Source organism: Oncorhynchus kisutch, linkage group LG19 (genome assembly GCF_002021735.2).
Source record: "Oncorhynchus kisutch isolate 150728-3 linkage group LG19, Okis_V2, whole genome shotgun sequence".
Taxonomy (NCBI): Eukaryota; Metazoa; Chordata; class Actinopteri; order Salmoniformes; family Salmonidae; genus Oncorhynchus; species Oncorhynchus kisutch.
In genome coordinates, this window is record NC_034192.2 from 60,919,475 (window position 1) to 60,942,380 (window position 22,906).

The 22,906-nt window shown below is 46.1% G+C and overlaps 1 protein-coding gene across 1 annotated transcript in view; it reads right to left on the reverse strand.

Annotated features, from left to right (window-relative positions):
- LOC109886016 (probable E3 ubiquitin-protein ligase MID2) overlaps positions 1 to 22,906 on the reverse strand; it is a 204,902-nt gene that overhangs the window by 143,658 nt on the left and 38,338 nt on the right. Inside the window, 2 exon segments of the mRNA XM_031797035.1 lie at positions 1,135 to 1,413; positions 1,415 to 1,944. Coding sequence (XP_031652895.1) covers positions 1,135 to 1,413; positions 1,415 to 1,888 — 753 coding nt within the window. The 5' untranslated portion in view covers positions 1,889 to 1,944.

The following is a 22,906-nucleotide window of genomic DNA, read 5'->3' on the forward strand; positions in this document are numbered from 1 at the left end:
GGGTGTGAATTAGCTTCAGTGTTGGGTGTGAATTAGCTTCAGTGTTGGGTGTGAATTAGCTTCAGTGTTGGGTGTGAATTAGCTTCAGTGTTGGGTGTGAATTAGCTTCAGTGTGGGATGTGAATCAGCTTCAGTGTTGGGTGTGAATTAGCTTCAGTGTGGGATGTGAATCAGCTTCAGTGTTGGGTGTGAATTAGCTTCAGTGTTGGGTGTGAATTAGCTTCAGTGTTGGGTGTGAATTAGCTTCAGTGTGGGATGTGAATCAGCTTCAGTGTTGGGTGTGAATTAGCTTCAGTGTGGGATGTGAATCAGCTTCAGTGTTGGGTGTGAATTAGCTTCAGTGTTGGGTGTGAATTAGCTTCAGTGTTGGGTGTGAATTAGCTTCAGTGTTGGGTGTGAATTAGCTTCAGTGTTGGGTGTGAATCAGCTTCAGTGTTGGGTGTGAATTAGCTTCAGTGTTGGGTGTGAATCAGCTTCAGTGTCACTCTGACAATAACAAACATATGGAGGCTGTAAACAAAGTGCCGTGTCACTCTGACAATAACAATCAATCCAATGATCAGACTTTCAAAGTCCTTATTTATTAAATCCCTAAAGTGTATACAATCAAATTCAGAAAGATTCCCTTGATTTATCCTAATGGAAGAAAAAAACACACATTTAAAAAATAAAAAGTTAATTAAATGTCCAAAACCCACATTGTATACCCTGTCCACCCTCTGAATACGTTATGTTGTGTTATATTTGCACAATATAGTTTAAACAAATTGCTTATTTTAATATTTTATTTATTTATTGATACTTCATTACATGTGGCTGTTTAAATCTCAATTGGGACTTTTTCTGTTGTTTGGGGGGGGATATATAGTGTTTTTCCACAAAACATGATTATTTGCATTTAAAAAATAAAAAAATGAGCTTGCAATATTTCAAACAATATCATGTCTGTCTTTTCTCTAGCCCATGTCATGGCAAAATCTTTTTCGCAATATGTGTTTTTAATTAACGTCAATTCACCAACATTTCTGAAAATGGATATTATGCGTTTTGGAAAAACAACACTTCAAATACAGTTTGTTGATGTGTACAGTTAGTGTGTGATCTGTGTGTGAGAGAGAAGGGGGGGGGCCTCACCTTGAGTTTGTCGAAGCGTTCGCTAAGAGAGGAGACTTGATGTTCTCTGTGTCGTCCCACCAGCTTACACAGGGCACATATCAGCTGGTCATCCACGATGCAATACATGTTAACCTTCTCATTCTCATGCTCCAGACAGGTGAGGCCTCTCAGGTGGGCGTCATGCACCGGCTCCACCAACCGGTGACTGGTAAACGGCTTCTTATTGGGGTGCGTGGCACGTAGACACCTGTCACAGTACGACACCTCACAGGTCACGCACGTCTTGACAGCCTCGCGTGGCGGGGTCCTGCTCACAGAACTGGCAGCTGATACGGTGCTCCAGAGACATGGTGGCGGTGTGCTGATGAGAGGAGGGCTGGGCCGGGCTGGAGCGGGCGCTGTGGCTGCCGGAGCTTCCTCCTCCGCTGCTGCTATAGGGCCTGTGGCCTCCGGAGAGACCTGGGGCACGACGGCTCTCACTGGGGGAGTTAGGGCCGCTGACGGAGGCCTTCTGGAAACGGTGAATGATGTTCTGCAGGGTCACATTGCGCTTCAGGCCCTCCAGGCCGCGGTGGTTCAGCGTGATGACGTAACGGCAGGTGGGGCACTGGAAGGCGGAGATAGACTCTAGAGGTTTGTTGGACGAGCAGTGGGAGACTAGGATGCGGTGGGCGCAGTTGAAACACAGGCTGTGGGCGCAGGGTAAGAGCAGGGGATCTTCAAACAACTCCAGGCAGATTGGGCAGGTGAGCTCAGACTCCAGTGTTTCCATCTTCAGCAGAACCAATCTAGAGGCGACATCAAATCCCACGGAAGCTGGTCATTCACCTGAAAGAGGAAAGAGGAGAACAGAAACAGAGAGTTGACTATGAGTTCAACCGCAGGGCTCTCCAGAGGGTGGTGCCCAACGAATTACCGGGAGAAAACTTCCCGGGTAGAGATGGGGCTGGCAGGCTGCATAATGAGACTAGCTGTGTAGAGATGGGGCTGGCAGGCTGCATAATGAGACTAGCTGGGTAGAAATGGAGCTGGCAGGCTGCATAATGAGACTAGCTGGGTAGAGATGGGGCTGGCAGACAGCATAATGAGACTAGCTGGGTAGAGATGGGGCTGGCAGGCTGAATAATGAGACTAGCTGGGTAGAGATGGGGCTGGCAGGCTGCATAATGAGGCTAGCTGGGTAGAGATGGGGCTGGCAGACAGCATAATGAGACTATCTGGGTAGAGATGGGGCAGGCAGGCTGAATAATGAGACTAGCTGGGTAGAGATGGGGCTGGCAGGCTGAATAATGAGACTAGATAGGTAGAGATGGGGCTGGCAGACTGCATAATGAGGCTAGCTGGGTAGAGATGGGGCTGGCAGGCTGCATAATGAGGCTAGCTGGGTAGAGATGGGGCTGGCAAGCTGCATAATGAGACTAGATAGGTAGAGATGGGGCTGGCAGACAGCATAATGAGGCTAGCTGGGTAGAGATGGGGCTGGCAGACAGCATAATGAGACTAGCTGGGTAGATGGGGCTGGCAGGCTGCATAATGAGGCTAGCTGGGTAGAGATGGGGCTGGCAGACAGCATAATGAGACTATCTGGGTAGCGATGGGGCAGGCAGGCTGAATAATGAGACTAGCTGGGTAGAGATGGGGCTGGCGGGCTGAATAATGAGACTAGATAGGTAGAGATGGGGCTGGCAGACTGCATAATGAGGCTAGCTGGGTAGAGATGGGGCTGGCAGGCTGCATAATGAGGCTAGCTGGGTAGAGATGGGGCTGGCAGGCTGCATAATGAGACTAGATAGGTAGAGATGGGGCTGGCAGACAGCATAATGAGACTAGCTGGGTAGAGATGGGGCTGGCAGACAGCATAATGAGACTAGCTCGGTAGAGATGGGGCTGGCAGACAGCATAATGAGACTAGATAGGTAGAGATGGGGAAGGTCTGTACAGACAGAAAGGATGCACCCCTGTTCCCTATATAGGGCACTACTTTTGACCAGGGCTCATAGTAGTGCACTATACAGGGAATAGGATGTAATAGGCTAGTCTGATCAGTGTAATGTCTCCAGCTGAAGACCGGGCACAGTGGTGGCAGCCCTGCCCTGTCTGGCATCTCTCCAGAGCCTCCAGCCAGAGTGAGCCTAGCAGCCCATCCACACTCACTGCCTGCCTGGTGCTGTCAAATGACATGGCATATAATGCATCACATCGCTTAAGGAGAGAGAAAAAGAGAGAGAGAGAGAGAGAGAAAAAGAGAGAGAGAGAGAGAGAGAAAGAGAGAGAGAGAGAGAGAAAAAGAGAGAGAGAGAGAGAGAAAAAGAAAAAGAGAGAGAGAGAGAGAGAGAGAGAGAGAGAGAGAGAGAGAGAGACAGAGAAAAGGGCTGCTCCGTCTCCCAAAACACTCTACATCTACAGGCCTACATTTAACAGAGTCTGTTGGCTGGACAGATAATAATGTTTCTGCATTGATGGATTCCACTGGGTCCTGAACATGAAAAGGCACAAATCACCTCAGCCAGGCAGGGAAGACGGGTCCTCAGCACCTCTCTCTAACCCCCCTCTCTAACCCTGGCTAACACCTCACAGGCAGGCAGGTCCACAGTCCTCATCTCCTCTCCTCCCCCCCTGCATCTCACTACAGACCATGGTTCGACAACCGGCCGTGATTAGGGGCCCAGCATTGTTAGGGTTTGGCCGGGGCAGGCCGTCATTGTAAATAAGATTTTGTTCTGAACTGACTTGCATTTTCCTTTTTCAGGCATGAAAATCCCATCTCCCAATTCCCACTCACTGCTCTTGCAAACCCACAGGACTCTATATTGATTGGACCTAGGCCACTGTCATCAGAGTTTACAGTCTTCATAGGCCTATTCCATTGGCCACTGTCATCAGAGTTTACAGTCTTCATAGGCCTATTCCATTGGCCACTGTCATCAGAGTTTACAGTCTTCATAGGCCTATTCCATTGGCCACTGTCATCAGAGTTTACAGTCTTCATAGGCCTATTCCATTGGCCACTGTCATCAGAGTTTACAGTCTTCATAGGCCTATTCCATTGAGGACCACATTGGAAACATTCTCTTTATTCACTGGTGTTTAATGTTCATTTGTATATCTGATGGATAACTGACAACTCTGTCCACTATGGAAGCTCCTCAAATGAAAACTGCACATACAAAGAGAGGAACAAGAGAGAACAGAGTCTTGAAGATGTCATTACGCAACAACATAAGACTCGAACCCCACAGACATGGCAACATAGAATGGTCTCAAACCTGTGTCTACAGTCACCACTATAGTTGTTAAGAGAGAACAAACAGATCTGAGACCAGGATAATGTCACCCCCCCCCCCCCCTTTTTGACATTGAACCAGTTTCAGAGCTAACGTGATTTAAGCTCCAGCTAACTGATTGTGAAGGTCTGGCTAGCTACCGTTCCACTACAAATTAATCACTGGAAAAATAAACAATATCCTAGACCCGTAACCAATCATGCAGATAATATGCTGCTAGATAACACACGAGGGCCAGTGTCTGTCCTTCACATTCACCTTGGGGCTGGGATTTATTATTCTCTTTATTTGGTCGTTATCAGGTAGGCTGGCTTTATGTTAGTGGGGAGAACTCACAGGCAGCACCTAGGCGGCATCCCAAATGGCACCCTATTCCCGATAGTGTGCACTACTTTTGACCAGAGCCCTATGGGTACGGTGCACTATATAAGGAATAGGATGCCATTGGAGACACATCCCTAGGCCGTACAGGTTGAGAAGTTGAAGAGGCTGGCTGGTCCACCATGCTAACAAAAGGCCTGTATATCTGTTTCAGACAGGGAATAACATCAAATCTAGTTTTATTAGTCACATGCGCCCGAACACAACAGGTGTAGTAGACCTTACAGTGAAATGCTGAATACAACAGGTGTAGTAGACCTTACAGTGAAATGCTGAATACAACAGGTGTAGTAGACCTCACAGTGAAATGCTGAATACAACAGGTGTAGTAGACCTTACAGTGAAATGCTGAATACAACAGGTGTAGTAGACCTTACAGTGAAATGCTGAATACAACAGGTGTAGTAGACCTTACAGTGAAATGCTGAATACAACAGGTGTAGTAGACCTTACAGTGAAATGCTGAATACAACAGGTGTAGTAGACCTCACAGTGAAATGCTGAATATAACAGGTGTAGTAGACCTTACAGTGAAATGCTGAATATAACAGGTGTAGTAGACCTCACAGTGAAATGCTGAATACAACAGGTGTAGTAGACCTTACAGTGAAATGCTGAATATAACAGGTGTAGTAGACCTCACAGTGAAATGCTTACTTACGAGCCCCTAACCAACAATGCAGTTTGAATTTTTTTTTTTATGTAACAAGTAATTAAAGAGCAGCAGTAAAATAACAATAGCGAGACTATATACAGGGTGGTTACTGCTACAGAGTCAATGTGGAGGCTATATACAGGGGGGTACCGATACAGAGTCAATGTGGAGGCTATATAGCACGGGGGTCTTACCTGTACATGTAGTCAATGTGGATGGCTATATACAGGGGGTACCGGACAGAGTCCAATGTGGAGGGTCTATCACAAGCAGGGGTGGTTACTGCTACACCCGGAGTCAAATGTGGAGGCTAATTACAGGGGGTACCCGGGACAGAGTCAATGTGGAGGCCTATATGTACACGGGTGGGTTACTGCTGACAGCGTCAAATGTGGAGGCTACTATCCAGGGGGGTACCGGGTAGCAGAGTCAATGTGGAGGGCTATAATACATGGGGTACCGGTACAGGAGTTCAATGTGGAGGCTATATACTAGGGGGTACCGGTACAGAGTCAATGTGGAGTGCTATATACAGGGGGTACCGGTAATCAGAGCCATATGTGGAGGCTATATACAGGGGGTACTGGTACACGAGTCAATGTTGGAGGCTACATATACAGGGGGGTACCGAGTACAGAGTCAATGTGGAGGCTATTATACAGGGGGGTACCGTACAATGAGTCAAATGTGGATGACTATATACTTCTGCAGCGGGGTACAGGGTAAGAGCCATGGAGGCTAAAGGGGGGTACCGGTACAGAGTCATGTGGAGGCTATAATACAGGGGGTTGCAGTACAGAGTCAATGTGGAGGCTATATACAGGGGGTACTGGTACAGAGTCAATGTGGAGGCTATATACAGGGGGTACGGTGTACAGAGTCAATGTGGAGGCTATATACATGGGGTACCGGTACAGAGTCAATGTGGAGGCTATATACGGGGGTACCGGTACAGAGTCAATGTGGAGGCTATATACAGGGGGTACCGGTACAGAGTCAATGTGAGGCTATATACAGGGGGTACTGGTACAGAGTCAATGTGGAGGCTATATACAGGGGGTAACCGGTACAGAGTCAATGTGGAGGCTATATACAGGAGGGGTACCGGTACAGAGTCAATGTGGAGACTATATACAGGGGGGTACCGGTACAGAGTCAATGTGGAGGCTATATACAGGGGGGGTACCGGTACAGAGTCAATGTGGAGGCTATATACAGGGGGTTGCAGTACAGAGTCAATGTGGAGGCTATATACAGGGGGTACTGGTACAGAGTCAATGTGGAGGCTATATACAGGGGGGTACCGGTACAGAGTCAATGTGGAGGCTATATACAGGGGGTACCGGTACAGAGTTCAATGTGGAGGCTATATACAGGGGGTGCTGGTACAGAGTCAATGTGGAGACTATATACAGGGGGTACCGGTACAGAGTCAATGTGGAGGCTATAGCCAGGGGGTACCGGTACAGAGTCAATGTGGAGTCTATATACCAGGGGGTAATCGATGTCAATGTGGAGGTATATACAGGGGGGGTACCGAGTCAAATGTGGAGGCTATAATACAGGGTGGTACTGCTACAGGAGTCAATGTGGAGGCTATATACAGGGGGTACCGATACAGAGTCACTGTGGAGGCTATAATACAGGGGGGGGTACCGGTACAGAGTCAATGTGGAGGCTATATACAGGGGGTACCCGGTACAGCGTCAATGTGGAGGCTATATACAGGGTGGTATACTGCCTACAGAGTCAATGTGGAGGCTACACTACAGGGGGGGGGTACCGGTACAAGAGTCAAGTGTGGAGGGCTATATACAGGTGTGGTGGTACTGCCTTACAGAGTCATGTGGAGGCAGGCTATATACAGGGGGGGTACGGTACAGAGTCAATGTGGAGGCTATATACATGGGGGTACCGGTACGAGTCAATGTGGAGGCTATATACAGGGGGTACTATGGTAACCTGGTACAGCGTCAATGGTGGAGGCTATATACAGGGGGTACCGGTACAGAGTCCAATGTGGAGGCTATATACAGGGGGTACCGGTACAGAGTCAATGTGGAGGCTATATACAGGGGGTACTGGTACAGAGTCAATGTGGAGGCTATATACAGGGGGTACCGGTACAGAGTCAATGTGGAGCTATATCAGGGGGGTACCGGTACAGAGTCAATGTGGAGGACTATATACAGGGGGGTACCGGTACAGAAGTCAATGTGGAGGCTATATACAGGGGGGTTACCGGTACAGAGTCAATGTGGAGGCTATATACAGGGGGTTGCAGTACAGAGTCAATGTGGAGGCTATATAAAGGGGTACTTGGTACAGAGTCAATGTGGAGGCTATATACAGGGGGTTGCAGTACAGAGTCAATGTGGAGGCTATATACAGGGGTACTGGTACAGAGTCAATGTGGAGGCTATATACAGGGAGGTACCGGTACAGAGTCAATGTGGAGGCTATATACAGGGGGCGGTACCGGTACAGGTCAATGTGGAGGCTATATACAGGGGGTACCGGTACAGAGGTCAATGTGGAGGCTATATACAGGGGGGGTACCGGTACAGAGTCAATGTGGAGGCTATATACAGGGGGTTGCAGTACAGAGTCAATGTGGAGGCTATATACAGGGGGGTACGGTACAGAGTCATGTGGAGGCTATATACAGGGGGTACCGGTACAGAGTCAATGTGGAGCTATATACAGGGGGGTACCGGTACAGAGTCAATGTGGAGGCTATATACAGGGGGTACTGGTACAGAGTCAATGTGGAGACTATATACAGGGGTACCGGTACAGAGTCAATGTGGAGGCTATATACAGGGGGGTACCGGTACAGAGTCAATGTGGAGTCTATATACAGGGGGTATCGAGTCAATGTGGAGGTTATATACAGGGGGTACCGAGTCAATGTGGAGGTTATATACAGGGGTCCGGTACCGGTACAGAGTCAATGTGGAGACTATATACAGGGCGGGTACCGGTACAGAAGTCAATGTGGAGGCTATATACAGGGGGTACCGATTACAGAGTCAATGTGGAGGCTATATACAGGGGGTACTGGTACAGAGTCAATGTGGAGACTATATACAGGGGGTACCGGTACAGAGTCAATGTGGAGGCTATATACAGGGGGTACCGGTACAGAGTCAATGTGGAGGCTATATACAGGGGGTACCGGTACAGAGTCAATGTGGAGGCTATATACAGGGTGGTTACTGCTACAGAGTCAATGTGGAGGCTATATACAGGGGGTACCGGTACAGAGTCAATGTGGAGGCTATATACAGGGTGGTTACTGCTACAGAGTCAATGTGGAGGCTATATACAGGGGGTACCGGTACAGAGTCAATGTGGAGGCTATATACATGGGGGGTACCGGGTACAGAGTCAATGTGGAGGCTATATACAGGGGGTACCGGTACAGAGTCAATGTGGAGGCTATATACAGGGGGGTACCGGTACAGAGTCAATGTGGAGGCTATATACAGGGGGTACTGGTACAGAGTCAATGTGGAGGCTATATACAGGGGGGTACCGGTACAGAGTCAATGTGGAGGCTATATACAGGGGGGTACCGTACAGAGTCAATGTGGAGGACTATATAACAGGGGGGTACCGGTACAGAGTCAATGTGGAGGCTATATACAGGGGGTACCGTACAGAGTCAATGTGAGGCGATATACAGGGGGTTGCAGTACAGAGTCAATGTGGAGGCTATATACAGGGGGTACTGGTAACAGAGTCAATGTGGAGGCTATATACAGGGGGTACCGGTACCCAAGAGTCAATGTGGAGGCTATATACATGGGGTACGGTTACAGAGTCAATGTGGAGGCTATATACAGGGGTACCGTACAGAGTCAATGTGGAGGCTATATACAGGGGGTACCGTACAGAGTCAATGTGGAGGCTATATACAGGGGGTACATGGTACAGAGTCAATGTGGAGGCTATATACAGGGGGGTACCGTTACAGAGTCAATGTGGAGCTTATATACAGGGGGGTACCGGTACAGAGTCAATGTGGAGACTATATACAGGGGGTACCGGTACAGAGTCAATGTGGAGGCTATATACAGGGGGGTACCGGTACAGAGTCAATGTGGAGGCTATATACAGGGGGTTGCAGTACAGAGTCAATGTGGAGGCTATATACAGGGGGTACTGGTACAGAGTCAATGTGGAGGCTATATACAGGGGGTACGGTACAGAGTCAATGTGGAGGCTATATACAGGGGGGTACCGGTACAGAGTCAATGTGGAGGCATATATACAGGGGGTGCTGGTACAGATCAATGTGGAGGACTATATACAGGGGTACCGGTACAGAGTCAATGTGGAGGCTATAGCCAGGGGGTACCGGTACAGAGTCAATGTGGTAGGTCTATATACAGGGGGTATCGAGTCAAGTGTGGAGGTTATATACAGGGGGTACCGAGTCAATGTGGAGGCTATATACAGGGTGGTTACTGCTACAGAGTCAATGTGGAGCTATATACAGGGGGGGGGATACCGATACCAGAGTCAATGTGGAGGCTATATACAGGGGTACCGGTACAGAGTCAATGTGGAGGCTATATACAGGGGGGTACCGGTACAGAGTCAATGTGGAGGCTATATACAGGGTGGTTACTGCTACAGAGTCAATGTGGAGGCTATATACAGGGGGTACCGGTACAGAGTCAATGTGGAGGCTATATACAGGGTGGTTACTGCTACAGAGTCAATGTGGAGGCTATATACAGGGGGGTACCGGTACAGAGTCAATGTGGAGGCTATATACATGGGGGTACCGGTACAGAGTCAATGTGGAGGCTATATACAGGGGGTACCGGTACAGAGTCAATGTGGAGGCTATATACAGGGGGTACCGGTACAGAGTCAATGTGGAGGCTATATACAGGGGTACTGGTTACAGAGTCAATGTGGAGGCTATATACAGGGGGGTACCGGTACAGAGTCAATGTGGAGGCTATATACAGGGGGTACCGGTACAGAGTCAATGTGGAGACTATATACAGGGGGGGGGTACCGGTACAGAGTCAATGTGGAGGCTATATACAGGGGGTACCGGTACAGAGTCAATGTGGAGGCTATATACAGGGGGTTGCAGTACAGAGTCAATGTGGAGGCTATATAAAGGGGGTACTGGTACAGAGTCAATGTGGAGGCTATATACAGGGGGTTGCAGTACAGAGTCAATGTGGAGGCTATATACAGGGGGTACTGGTACAGAGTCAATGTGGAGGCTATATACAGGGGGTACCGGTACAGAGTCAATGTGGAGGCTATATACAGGGGGGTACCGGTACAGAGTCAATGTGGAGACTATATACAGGGGTACCGGTACAGAGTCAATGTGGAGGCTATATACAGGGGGGTACCGGTACAGAGTCAATGTGGAGGCTATATACAGGGGGTTGCAGTACAGAGTCAATGTGGAGGCTATATACAGGGGGTACTGGTACAGAGTCAATGTGGAGGCTATATACAGGGGGTACCGGTACAGAGTCAATGTGGAGGCTATATACAGGGGGTACCGGTACAGAGTCAATGTGGAGGCTATATACAGGGGGTACTGGTACAGAGTCAATGTGGAGACTATATACAGGGGGTACCGGTACAGAGTCAATGTGGAGGCTATATACAGGGGGGTACCGGTACAGAGTCAATGTGGAGTCTATATACAGGGGGTATCGAGTCAATGTGGAGGTTATATACAGGGGGTACCGAGTCAATGTGGAGGTTATATACAGGGGGTACCGGTACAGAGTCAATGTGGAGACTATATACAGGGGGTACCGGTACAGAGTCAATGTGGAGGCTATATACAGGGGGTACGATACAGAGTCAATGTGGAGGCTATATACAGGGGGTACTGGTTACAGAGTCAATGTGGAGGCTATATACAGGGGGTACCGGTACAGAGTCAATGTGGAGGCTATATACAGGGGGTACCGGTACAGAGTCAATGTGGAGGCTATATACAGGGGGTACCGGTACAGAGTCAATGTGGAGACTATATACAGGGGGGTACCGGTACAGAGTCAATGTGGAGGCTATATACAGGGGGGTACCGGTACAGAGTCAATGTGGAGGCTATATACAGGGGGGGTACCGGTACAGAGTCAATGTGGAGGCTATATACAGGGGGTACTGGTACAGAGTCAATGTGGAGACTATATACAGGGGGTACCGGTACAGAGTCAATGTGGAGGCTATATAGAGGGGGTACCGGTACAGAGTCAATGTGGAGTCTATATACAGGGGGTATCGAGTCAATGTGGAGGTTATATACAGGGGGTACCGGTACAGAGTCAATGTGGAGACTATATACAGGGGGTACCGGTACAGAGTCAATGTGGAGGCCATATACAGGGGGTACCGATACAGAGTCAATGTGGAGGCTATATACAGGGGGTACTGGTACAGAGTCAATGTGGAGGCTATATACAGGGGGTACCGGTACAGAGTCAATGTGGAGGCTATATACAGGGGGTACCGGTACAGAGTCAATGTGGAGGCTATATACAGGGGGTACCGGTACAGAGTCAATGTGGAGGCTATATACAGGGGGTACCGGTACAGAGTCAATGTGGAGGCTATATACAGGGGATACCGGTACAGAGTCAATGTGGAGGCTATATACAGGGGATACCGGTACAGAGTCAATGTGGAGGCTATATACAGGGGGTACTGGTACAGAGTCAATGTGGAGGCTATATACAGGGGGGTACTGGTACAGAGTCAATGTGGAGGCTATATACAGGGGGGTACCGGTACAGAGTCAATGTGGAGGCTATATACAGGGGGTACCGGTACAGAGTCAATGTGGAGGCTATATTACAGGGGGTACCAGTACAGAGTCAATGTGGAGGCTATATACAGGGGGGTACCGGTACAGAGTCAATGTGGAGACTATATACAGGGGGCACCGGTACAGAGTCAATGTGGAGGCTATATACAGGGGGTACCGGTACAGAGTCAATGTGGAGGCTATATACAGGGGGTACTGGTACAGAGTCAATGTGGAGGCTATATACAGAGGGTACCGGTACAGAGTCAATGTGGAGGCTATATACAGGGGTACCGGTACAGAGTCAATGTGGAGGCTATATACAGGGGGTACCGGTACAGAGTCAATGTGGAGGCTATATACAGGGGGGTACTGGTACAGAGTCAATGTGGAGACTATATACAGGGGGCACCGGTTAGTTGAGGTAATATGTACATGTAGGTAGAGTTATTAAAGTGACTATGCACAGATGATAACAACAGAGAGTAGCAGCGGTGTAAAAGGGGGGCAATGTAAATAGTCTGGGTAGCCATTTGATTAGATGTTCAGGAGTCTTATGGCTTGGGGATAGAAGCTGTTTTAGAAGCCTCTTGGACCTAGACTTGGCGCTCCGGTACTGCTTGCCGTGCAGAGAACAGTCTATGACTTGGGTGGCTGGAGCCTTTGACAACTTTTAGGGCCTTCCCCTGACACCGCCTGGTATAGAGGCCCTGGATGTCAGGAAGCTTGGCCCCTGTGATGTACTGGGCCGTTTGCATTACCCTCTGTCGTGCCTTGTGGTCAGAGGCCGAGCAGGCAGTGATGCAACCAGTCAGGAAAATCTTGATGGTGCAGCTGTAGAACCTTTTGAGGATCTGAGGACCCATGCCAAATCTTTTCAGTCTCATGAGGGGGAATAGTTTTTTTTCGTGCCCTCTTCACGACTGTCTTGGTGTGCTTGGACCATGTTAGTTTGTTGGTGATGTGGACGCCAAGGAACTTGAAGCTCAACCTGCTCCACTACAGCCCAGTTGATGAGAATGGGGGCGTGCTCGGTCCTCTTTTTCCTGTAGTCCACAATCATCTTCTTTGTCTACCACTGTTGTGTCATCGGCAAACTTAATGATGGTGTTGGAGTCGTGCCTGGCCGTGCAGTCATGAGTGAACAGGGAGTACAGGAGAGGACTGAGCACGCACCCGTGAGGGGACCCTGTGTTGAGGATATGCGGTGAATATGTTGTTACCTACCTCTACCACCTGGGGGAGGCCCGTCAGGAAGTCCAGGATCCAGTTGAAGAGTGAGGTGTTCAGTCCCAGGGTCTTTAGCTTATTGATGAGCTTCGAGGGCAGTATGATGTTGAACACTGAGCTGTAGTCAATGAATAGCATTCTCACATAGGTCTGTTGGTCAGCGCATGCTCACAGTACACGTCCTGGTAATCCACCTGGCCCTGCCGCCTTGTGAATGTTGACCTATTTATAAAGTCTTACTCACATCGGCTGCGGAGAGCGTGATCACACAGTCTTCCGGAACAGCTGGTGCTCTCATGCATGTTTCAGTGTTATTTGCCTCGAATCGAGCATAGTAGTTTAGCTCGTCTGGTAGGCTCGTGTCACTGGGCAGCTCTCGGCTGTGCTTCCCTTTGTAGTCTGTAATGGTTTGCAAGCCCTGCCACATCCGACGAGCGTCTGAGCCGGTGTAGTACGACTCGATTTTAGTCCTATATTGATGCCTTGCCTGTTTGATGGTTCGTTGGCGGGCATAGAGGGATTTCTTATAAGAGTCCGGGTTAGCTTGAAAGCGGCATCTCTAGCATTTACCTCAGTCCGGATGTTGCCTGTAATCCATTGCTTCTGATTGGTGTATGTATGTACGGTCACTGTGGGGACGACGTCATCGATGCACTTATTGATGAAGCCAGTGACTGATGTGGTGTACTCCTCAATGCCATCGGAGGAATCCCGGAACATATTCCAGTCTGTGATAGCAAAACAGTCCTGTAGTTTAGCATCTGCTTCCTTTGACCACTTTTTTATAGACCAAGTCACTGGTGCTTCCTACTTTAATTGTTGTTTGTAAGTAAGAATCAGGAGCATAGAATTATGGTCAGATTTGCCAAATGGAGGGCGAGGGAGAGCTTTGTATGTGTCTCCATGTTTGGAGTAAAGTTGGTCCACAGTTTTTCTCTTCCACTGGTTGCACATGTTGATAGAAATTTGGTAAAACGGTTCTAAGTTTCCCTGCATTAAAGTCCCCAGCTACTAAGAGCGCTGCGTCTTGGGTGAGCGTTTCCTGGTTTGCTGTATTGTGGAATACAGCTGTCTTAGTGCCAGCATCTGACTGCCGCCATTTTTATAAGGATAAGCATCCAGGAGCCAGAGATGAGGAGGGTAGAGGAGGGGGAGGGAGGAAAGGTGACCTCTCTGCCCTCTGTGCTGCTGCTCCAGGTAAGAGGGAATAGCACATAGAAAGACATCGCCTTCCTACTGTAGACGGACAGATTGATATAATAATTGTAAGATATTGGGCAATAGCTCAACCAAAGGATAAAATGACACGTTGGTTTCCTTATGTATGGACAAGGTAGTACCGCAGTCCATGCTTTGGTTTCATTTCCCTGACACTGATTCCAAATGCTAACGTTTTAACAAATCCCATTGAAGTCAAGGTACCAATGTCAGGATTTGTTTTGCGAATCAAAAGTATCTCAAAATTGATTGTGAAGGTCAAAGTCACTTTTAATTGAACATGTCCATAGACTGCTTACAGAGTAACCATTGTCATTTGGGGAGGCAGGGTAGCCTAGTGGTTAGAGTGTAGAGGCGGCAGGGTAGCCTAGTGGTTAGAGTGTAGAGGCGGCAGGGTAGCCTAGTGGTTAGAGTGTAGAGGCGGCAGGGTAGCCTAGTGGTTAGAGAGTAGAGGCGGCAGGGTAGCCTAGTGGTTAGAGTGTAGAGGCGGCAGGGTAGCCTAGTGGTTAGAGCGTAGAGGCGGCAGGGTAGCCTAGTGGTTAGAGTGTAGAGGCGGCAGGGTAGCCTAGTGGTTAGAGTGTAGAGGCGGCAGGGTAGCCTAGTGGTTAGAGTGTTGGACTAGTAACCGGAGGGTTGCAAGTTCGAACCCTCCGAGCTGACATGGTACAAATCTGTCGTTCTGCCCCTGAACAAGGCAGTTAGCCTAGGAACAGTGGGTTGTCATTGAAAATAAGAATTTGTTCTTAACTGACTTGCCTAGTTAAATAAATGTGGTAATTTGTGTGTGCAATCCCTTTATGTATACTAAACTAGAATGATGCTAAATCTCTTCCACTTGTTGTTTCTCTATATGACTGGTGAGGAGTGGCCCTCCCACAATGGCCAGATTGACACGAACAGTGATTCATTTGGCAGACATATTTCATTTGATGGGAATTTGTTTTTTCATTGCTTAACGGTGCGAGAAATGTGTGTACGGACGCCACATAGCTACAAATTTAGTAGACATATGCATAAGCATTAACACTGAATAAACTGCCTCAGTATCCATTATCCCCACTTGGGAGAATGAAACTAAGAAGACGAGGAAAGCAGACAGTTTGGGAGATAAAAACAGACTAATAAAAATAAAGTCTCCAAATCCTCCTTATTATCTATACAGTGAATTATCCTATAGTCCTATAGACTTATTATCTATACAGTGAATGATCCTATAGTCCTATAGACTTATTATCTATACAGTGAATTATCCTATAGTCCTATAGACTTATTATCTATACAGTGAATTATCCTATAGTCCTATAGACTTATTATCTATACAGTGAATTATCCTATAGTCCTATAGACTTATTATCTATACAGTGAATTATCCTATAGTCCTATAGACTTATTATCTATACACTGAATTATCCTATAGTCCTATAGACTTATTATCTATACAGTGAATTATCCTATAGTCCTATAGACTTATTATCTATACAGTGAATTATCCTATAGTCCTATAGACTTATTATCTATACAGTGAATTATCCTATAGTCCTATAGACTTATTATCTATACAGTGAATTATCCTATAGTCCTATAGACTTATTATCTATACAGTGAATTATCCTATAGTCCTATAGACTTATTATCTATACAGTGAATTATCCTATAGTCCTATAGACTTATTATCTATACAGTGAATTATCCTATAGTCCTATAGACTTATTATCTATACAGTGAATTATCCTATAGTCCTATAGACTTATTATCTATACAGTGAATGATCCTATAGTCCTATAGACTTATTATCTATACAGTGAATGATCCTATAGTCCTATAGACTTATTATCTATACAGTGAATTATCCTATAGTCCTATAGACTTATTATCTATACAGTGAATTATCCTATAGTCCTATAGACTTATTATCTATACAGTGAATTATCCTATAGTCCTATAGACTTATTATCTATACAGTGAATTATCCTATAGTCCTATAGACTTATTATCTATACAGTGAATTATCCTATAGTCCTATAGACTTATTATCTATACAGTGAATTATCCTATAGTCCTATAGACTTATTATCTATACAGTGAATTATCCTATAGTCCTATAGACTTATTATCTATACAGTGAATGATCCTATAGTCCTATAGACGTATTATCTATACAGTGAATTATCCTATAGTCCTATAGACTTATTATCTATACAGTGAATTATCCTATAGTCCTATAGACTTATTATCTATACAGTGAATTATCCTATAGTCCTATAGACTTATTATCTATACAGTGAATTATCCTATAGTCCTATAGACTTATTATCTATACAGTGAATTATCCTATAGTCCTATAGACTTATTATCTATACAGTGAATTATCCTATAGTCCTATAGACTTATTATCTATACAGTGAATTATCCTATAGTCCTATAGACTTATTATCTATACAGTGAATTATCCTATAGTCCTATAGACTTATTATCTATACAGTGAATTATCCTATAGTCCTATAGACTTATTATCTATACAGTGAATTATCCTATAGTCCTATAGACTTATTATCTATACAGTGAATGATCCTATAGTCCTATAGACTTATTATCTATACAGTGAATTATCCTATAGTCCTATAGACTTATTATCTATACAGTGAATTATCCTATAGTCCTATAGACTTATTATCTATACACTGAATTATCCTATAGTCCTATAGACTTATTATCTATACACTGAATTATCCTATAGTCCTATAGACTTATTATCTATACAGTGAATTATCCTATAGTCCTATAGACTTATTATCTATACAGTGAATTATCCTATAGTCCTATAGACTTATTATCTATACAGTGAATTATCCTATAGTCCTATAGACTTATTATCTATACAGTGAATTATCCTATAGTCCTATAGACTTATTATCTATACAGTGAATTATCCTATAGTCCTATAGACTTATTATCTATACAGTGAATTATCCTATAGTCCTATAGACTTATTATCTATACAGTGAATTATCCTATAGACTATTTTTTTTATTTGACCTTTATTTAACTAGGCAAGTCAGTTAAGAACAAATTCTTATTTTCAATGACAGCCTAGGAACAGTGGGTTGACTGCCTGTTCAGGGCGCAAAACAAAAGATTTGTACCTTGTCAGCTCAGGGGTTTGAACTCACAACCTTCCAGTTACTAGTCCAATGCTCTAACCACTAGGCTACCCTGCCATTTGACACATATTAATATCTTGTTAAGGTGAAAGGTCACCATAAGGCTCTGCTTTCTGTTAGGGTACAGAAGCCCAGAGAACAGATTCAGCAGATTGAGTCTCCATGTGACTATCTTCTTATGTTGATTACTGCAGGACGTAACGTTTATAGTACAGACAGGCTTTTTTCAGCAGAATCAGACGGTGAAAAGAAATAAATGAATATTTCAGATGACTCATTTAGCATGTTTGATCAGAGGGAGTGTCCCAAATGGCACCCTATTCCCTACATAGTGCACTACTAGTGACCAGAGCTGCTATTAGCCCTAGTCCAAACTATATAGGAAATAGGGGACATTTGGGCATACAATAGTCGGCTGGTGTTTGCAGAATCCACTTATATAACTACATGGCTACATATTTTACACAACAAACTAGCTAAAGATTTGGACTATCTCAAATCTATTTGCCCTACTGGTTCACTGTCCTACAGCTCAATGAGGACATAACCTCCCAGTTAAACTACTGGTTCACTGTCCTACAGCTCAATGAGGACATAACCTCCCAGTTAAACTACTGGTTCACTGTCCTACAGCTCAATGAGGACATAACCTCCCAGTTAAACTACTGGTTCACTGTCCTACAGCTCAATGAGGACATAACCTCCCAGTTAAACTACTGGTTCACTGTCCTACAGCTCAATGAGGACATAACCTCCCAGTTAAACTACTGGTTCACTGTCCTACAGCTCAATGAGGACATAACCTCCCAGTTAAACTACTGGTTCACTGTCCTACAGCTCAATGAGGACATAACCTCCCAGTTAAACTACTGGTTCACTGTCCTACAGCTCAATGAGGACATAACCTCCCGTTAAACTACTGGTTCACTGTCCTACAGCTCAATGAGGACATAACCTCCCAGTTAAACTACTGGTTCACTGTCCTACAGCTCAATGAGGATATAACCTCCCAGTTAAACTACTGGTTCACTGTCCTACAGCTCAATGAGGACATAACCTCCCAGTTAAACTACTGGTTCACTGTCCTACAGCTCAATGAGGACATAACCTCCCAGTTAAACTACTGGTTCACTGTCCTACAGCTCAATGAGGACATAACCTCCCAGTTAAACTACTGGTTCACTGTCCTACAGCTCAATGAGGACATAACCTCCCAGTTAAACTACTGGTTCACTGTCCTACAGCTCAATGAGGATATAACCTCCCAGTTAAACTACTGGTTCACTGTCCTACAGCTCAATGAGGACATAACCTCCCAGTTAAACTACTGGTTCACTGTCCTACAGCTCAATGAGGATATAACCTCCCAGTTAAACTACTGGTTCACTGTCCTACAGCTCAATGAGGATATAACCTCCCAGTTAAACTACTGGTTCACTGTCCTACAGCTCAATGAGGACATAACCTCCCAGTTAAACTACTGGTTCACTGTCCTACAGCTCAATGAGGATATAACCTCCCAGTTAAACTACTGGTTCACTGTCCTACAGCTCAATGAGGATATAACCTCCCAGTTAAACTACTGGTTCACTGTCCTACAGCTCAATGAGGACATAACCTCCCAGTTAAACTACTGGTTCACTGTCCTACAGCTCAATGAGGACATAACCTCCCAGTTAAACTACTGGTTCACTGTCCTACAGCTCAATGAGGACATAACCTCCCAGTTAAACTACTGGTTCACTGTCCTACAGCTCAATGAGGACATAACCTCCCAGTTAAACTACTGGTTCACTGTCCTACAGCTCAATGAGGACATAACCTCCCAGTTAAACTACTGGTTCACTGTCCTACAGCTCAATGAGGACATAACCTCCCAGTTAAACTACTGGTTCACTGTCCTACAGCTCAATGAGGACATAACCTCCCAGTTAAACTACTGGTTCACTGTCCTACAGCTCAATGAGGATATAACCTCCCAGTTAAACTACTGGTTCACTGTCCTACAACTCAATGAGGACATAACCTCCCAGTTAAACTACTGGTTCACTGTCCTACAGCTCAATGAGGACATAACCTCCCAGTTAAACTACTTGACCAGCTGTCAAACGCTCTTAGGATCTTATAACATCTGCTTTGACATGTTTTGGACTCTCAGTATAGGAGTCTATTGTAGGCATGACAACCAGGGGTTCTGATTGACTCCCAGTATAGGAGTCTATTGTAGGCATGACAACCAGGGGTTCTGATTGACTCCCAGTATAGGAGTCTATTGTAGGCATGACAACCAGGGGTTCTGATTGACTCACAGTATTGGAGTCTATTGTAGGCATGACAACCAGGGGTTCTGATTGACTCCCAGTATTGGAGTCTATTGTAGGCAAGACAACCAGGGGTTCTGATTGACTCCCAGTATTGGAGTCTATTGTAGGCATGACAACCAGGGGTTCTGATTGACTCCCAGTATAGGAGTCTATTGTAGGCATGACAACCAGGGGTTCTGATTGACTCCCAGTATAGGAGTCTATTGTATGCATGACAACCAGGGGTTCTGATTGACTCACAGTATTGGAGTCTATTGTAGGCATGACAACCAGGGGTTCTGATTGACTCCCAGTATTGGAGTCTATTGTAGGCATGACAACCAGGGGTTCTGATTGACTCCCAGTATTGGAGTCTATTGTAGGCATGACAACCAGGGGTTCTGATTGACTCCCAGTATAGGAGTCTATTGTAGGCATGACAACCAGGGGTTCTGATTGACTCCCAGTATTGGAGTCTATTGTAGGCATGACAACCAGGGGTTCTGATTGACTCCCAGTATAGGAGTCTATTGTAGGCATGACAACCAGGGGTTCTGATTGACTCCCAGTATTGGAGTCTATTGTAGGCATGACAACCAGGGGTTCTGATTGACTCCCAGTATAGGAGTCTATTGTAGGCATGACAACCAGGGGTTCTGATTGACTCCCAGTATAGGAGTCTATTGTAGGCATGACAACCAGGGGTTCTGATTGACTCCCAGTATAGGAGTCTATTGTAGGCATGACAACCAGGGGTTCTGATTGACTCCCAGTATAGGAGTCTATTGTAGGCATGACAACCAGGGGTTCTGATTGACTCCCAGTATAGGAGTCTATTGTATGAATGACAGGCAGGGGTTCTGAAATATAAATTATTTATGTTTTGTTTGTGTTTTTCTTAGTCTGTGTCTCTTCTGCATCCCAAAATGGCACCCTATTCCCTATAGGCTCTGGTCTAAAGTAGTGCACTACATAGGGAATAGGGTGCCATTTGGGACAGAGTCGCTGTCTTTGTTTTTGTTTTGTTTGTGTATTTAATCCCAGGGAAGGAACATGCCCAGGGGACTGTGTTCACTGGGCTCTAGCTGAGCCCAGACAAAGCCTGCGTCACAGCAGAATATGGCATTTCTGGAACAATGACAATTAGCCTTGTCTAAACAATGGGGACAATTTACTGTTAGGTGACTCGCCGTATAGGCCTCTTCCTTGAATTATGTTTACACAATCACATGAACACAATAATCACTTGAAGGAATCCTTTTACGTGGTCTTGCATATAGTAAACAGATGACTATACAGTTCCTTTAAAATAGAATGTAGTAATATAAAACTATACATCCAGGGAGGTCCTTTTCAAAAATAATACTGTATTTCTGTCATGCAAACTCACTGCCAGGAGTGAAAAAAGGACACATACCTTAAAAGCCTACAAGGCATTAATGCTAAAGTCACGTAACCAGTCAATTGTTTGAGTGAGAGGCTGCTTGGGTGGGTGTGTGTTTGAGTGAGGGGCTGCTTGGGTGGGTGTGTGTTTGAGTGAGAGGCTGCTTGGGTGGGTGTATGTTTGAGTGAGAGGCTGCTTGGGTGGGTGTGTGTTTGAGTGAGAGGCTGCTTGGGTGGGTGTGTGTGTTTGAGTGAGGGGCTGCTTGGGTGGGTGTGTGTGTTTGAGTGAGAGGCTGCTTGGTTGGGTGTGTGTTTGAGTGAGAGGCTGCTTGGTTGGGTGTGTGTTTGAGTGAGGGGCTGCTTGGGTGGGTGTGTGTGTTTGAGTGAGAGGCTGCTTGGTTGGGTGTGTGTTTGAGTGAGAGGCTGCTTGGGTGGGTGTGTGTGTGTTTGAGTGAGAGGCTGCTTGGGTGGGTGTGTGTTTGAGTGAGAGGCTGCTTGGGTGTGTGTTTGAGTGAGAGGCTGCTTGGGTGTGTGTGTGTTTGAGTGAGAGGCTGCTTGGGTGTGTGTGTGTTTGAGTGAGAGGCTGCTTGGGTGTGTGTTTGAGTGAGAGGCTGCTTGGGTGGGTGTGTGTTTGAGTGAGAGCCTGCTTGGGTGGGTGTGTGTGTTTGAGTGAGAGGCTGCTTGGGTGGGTGTGTGTTTGAGTGAGAGGCTGCTTGGGCGGGTGTGTGTTTGAGTGAGAGGCTGCTTGGGTGTCTGTCTGTCTGTGTGTGTACTCCCCTTGGTGCGCACGTGTCTGTCTTGTCTGTCTGTGTGTGTGCGTGTGAGAGAGAGAGAGAGAGAGAGAGTGGGCAGCTCAGCTGCCTGGGCTTGACAGCGACCCCTGACCTCTAGTGATGGGTGTAACCTGTACAGGTTAGAAGGTCAGGGTCAGAACCGAGCCAAAACTGAGATGGAACCATTGGGACCATTCATCCTACTAAGATGCTGCAGCTGTGGACAACAATAATACCTGTAAACGATTACACACCCAGCTGTAGCAGAGAGGAACACCTCCCCGGAATCAGTTTCATTACAGTTGCAAAACACCATACACTTTCTCTCAAAGTCTTTAAGGAATCCCAGTTGCTTATTCCTTCCTGATTCCGGGGGTTCCTCCAGTCGGGATTTCAGCCAATCCTGGGAACTTTGCAGCCCTACTTCCCATGTAAGATATACGGGTCAACTTGGGGGGGGGGGCTGTGATTTGGAGGATAGGTCGAGTGATTCGGTTGGAGTGAGACAGATTTTTATTTATTTTTCAACTTTTTTTATTTGACCTTTATTTAACTAGGCCAGTCAGTTTAGAACAAATTCTTATTTACAATGATGGCCTACCC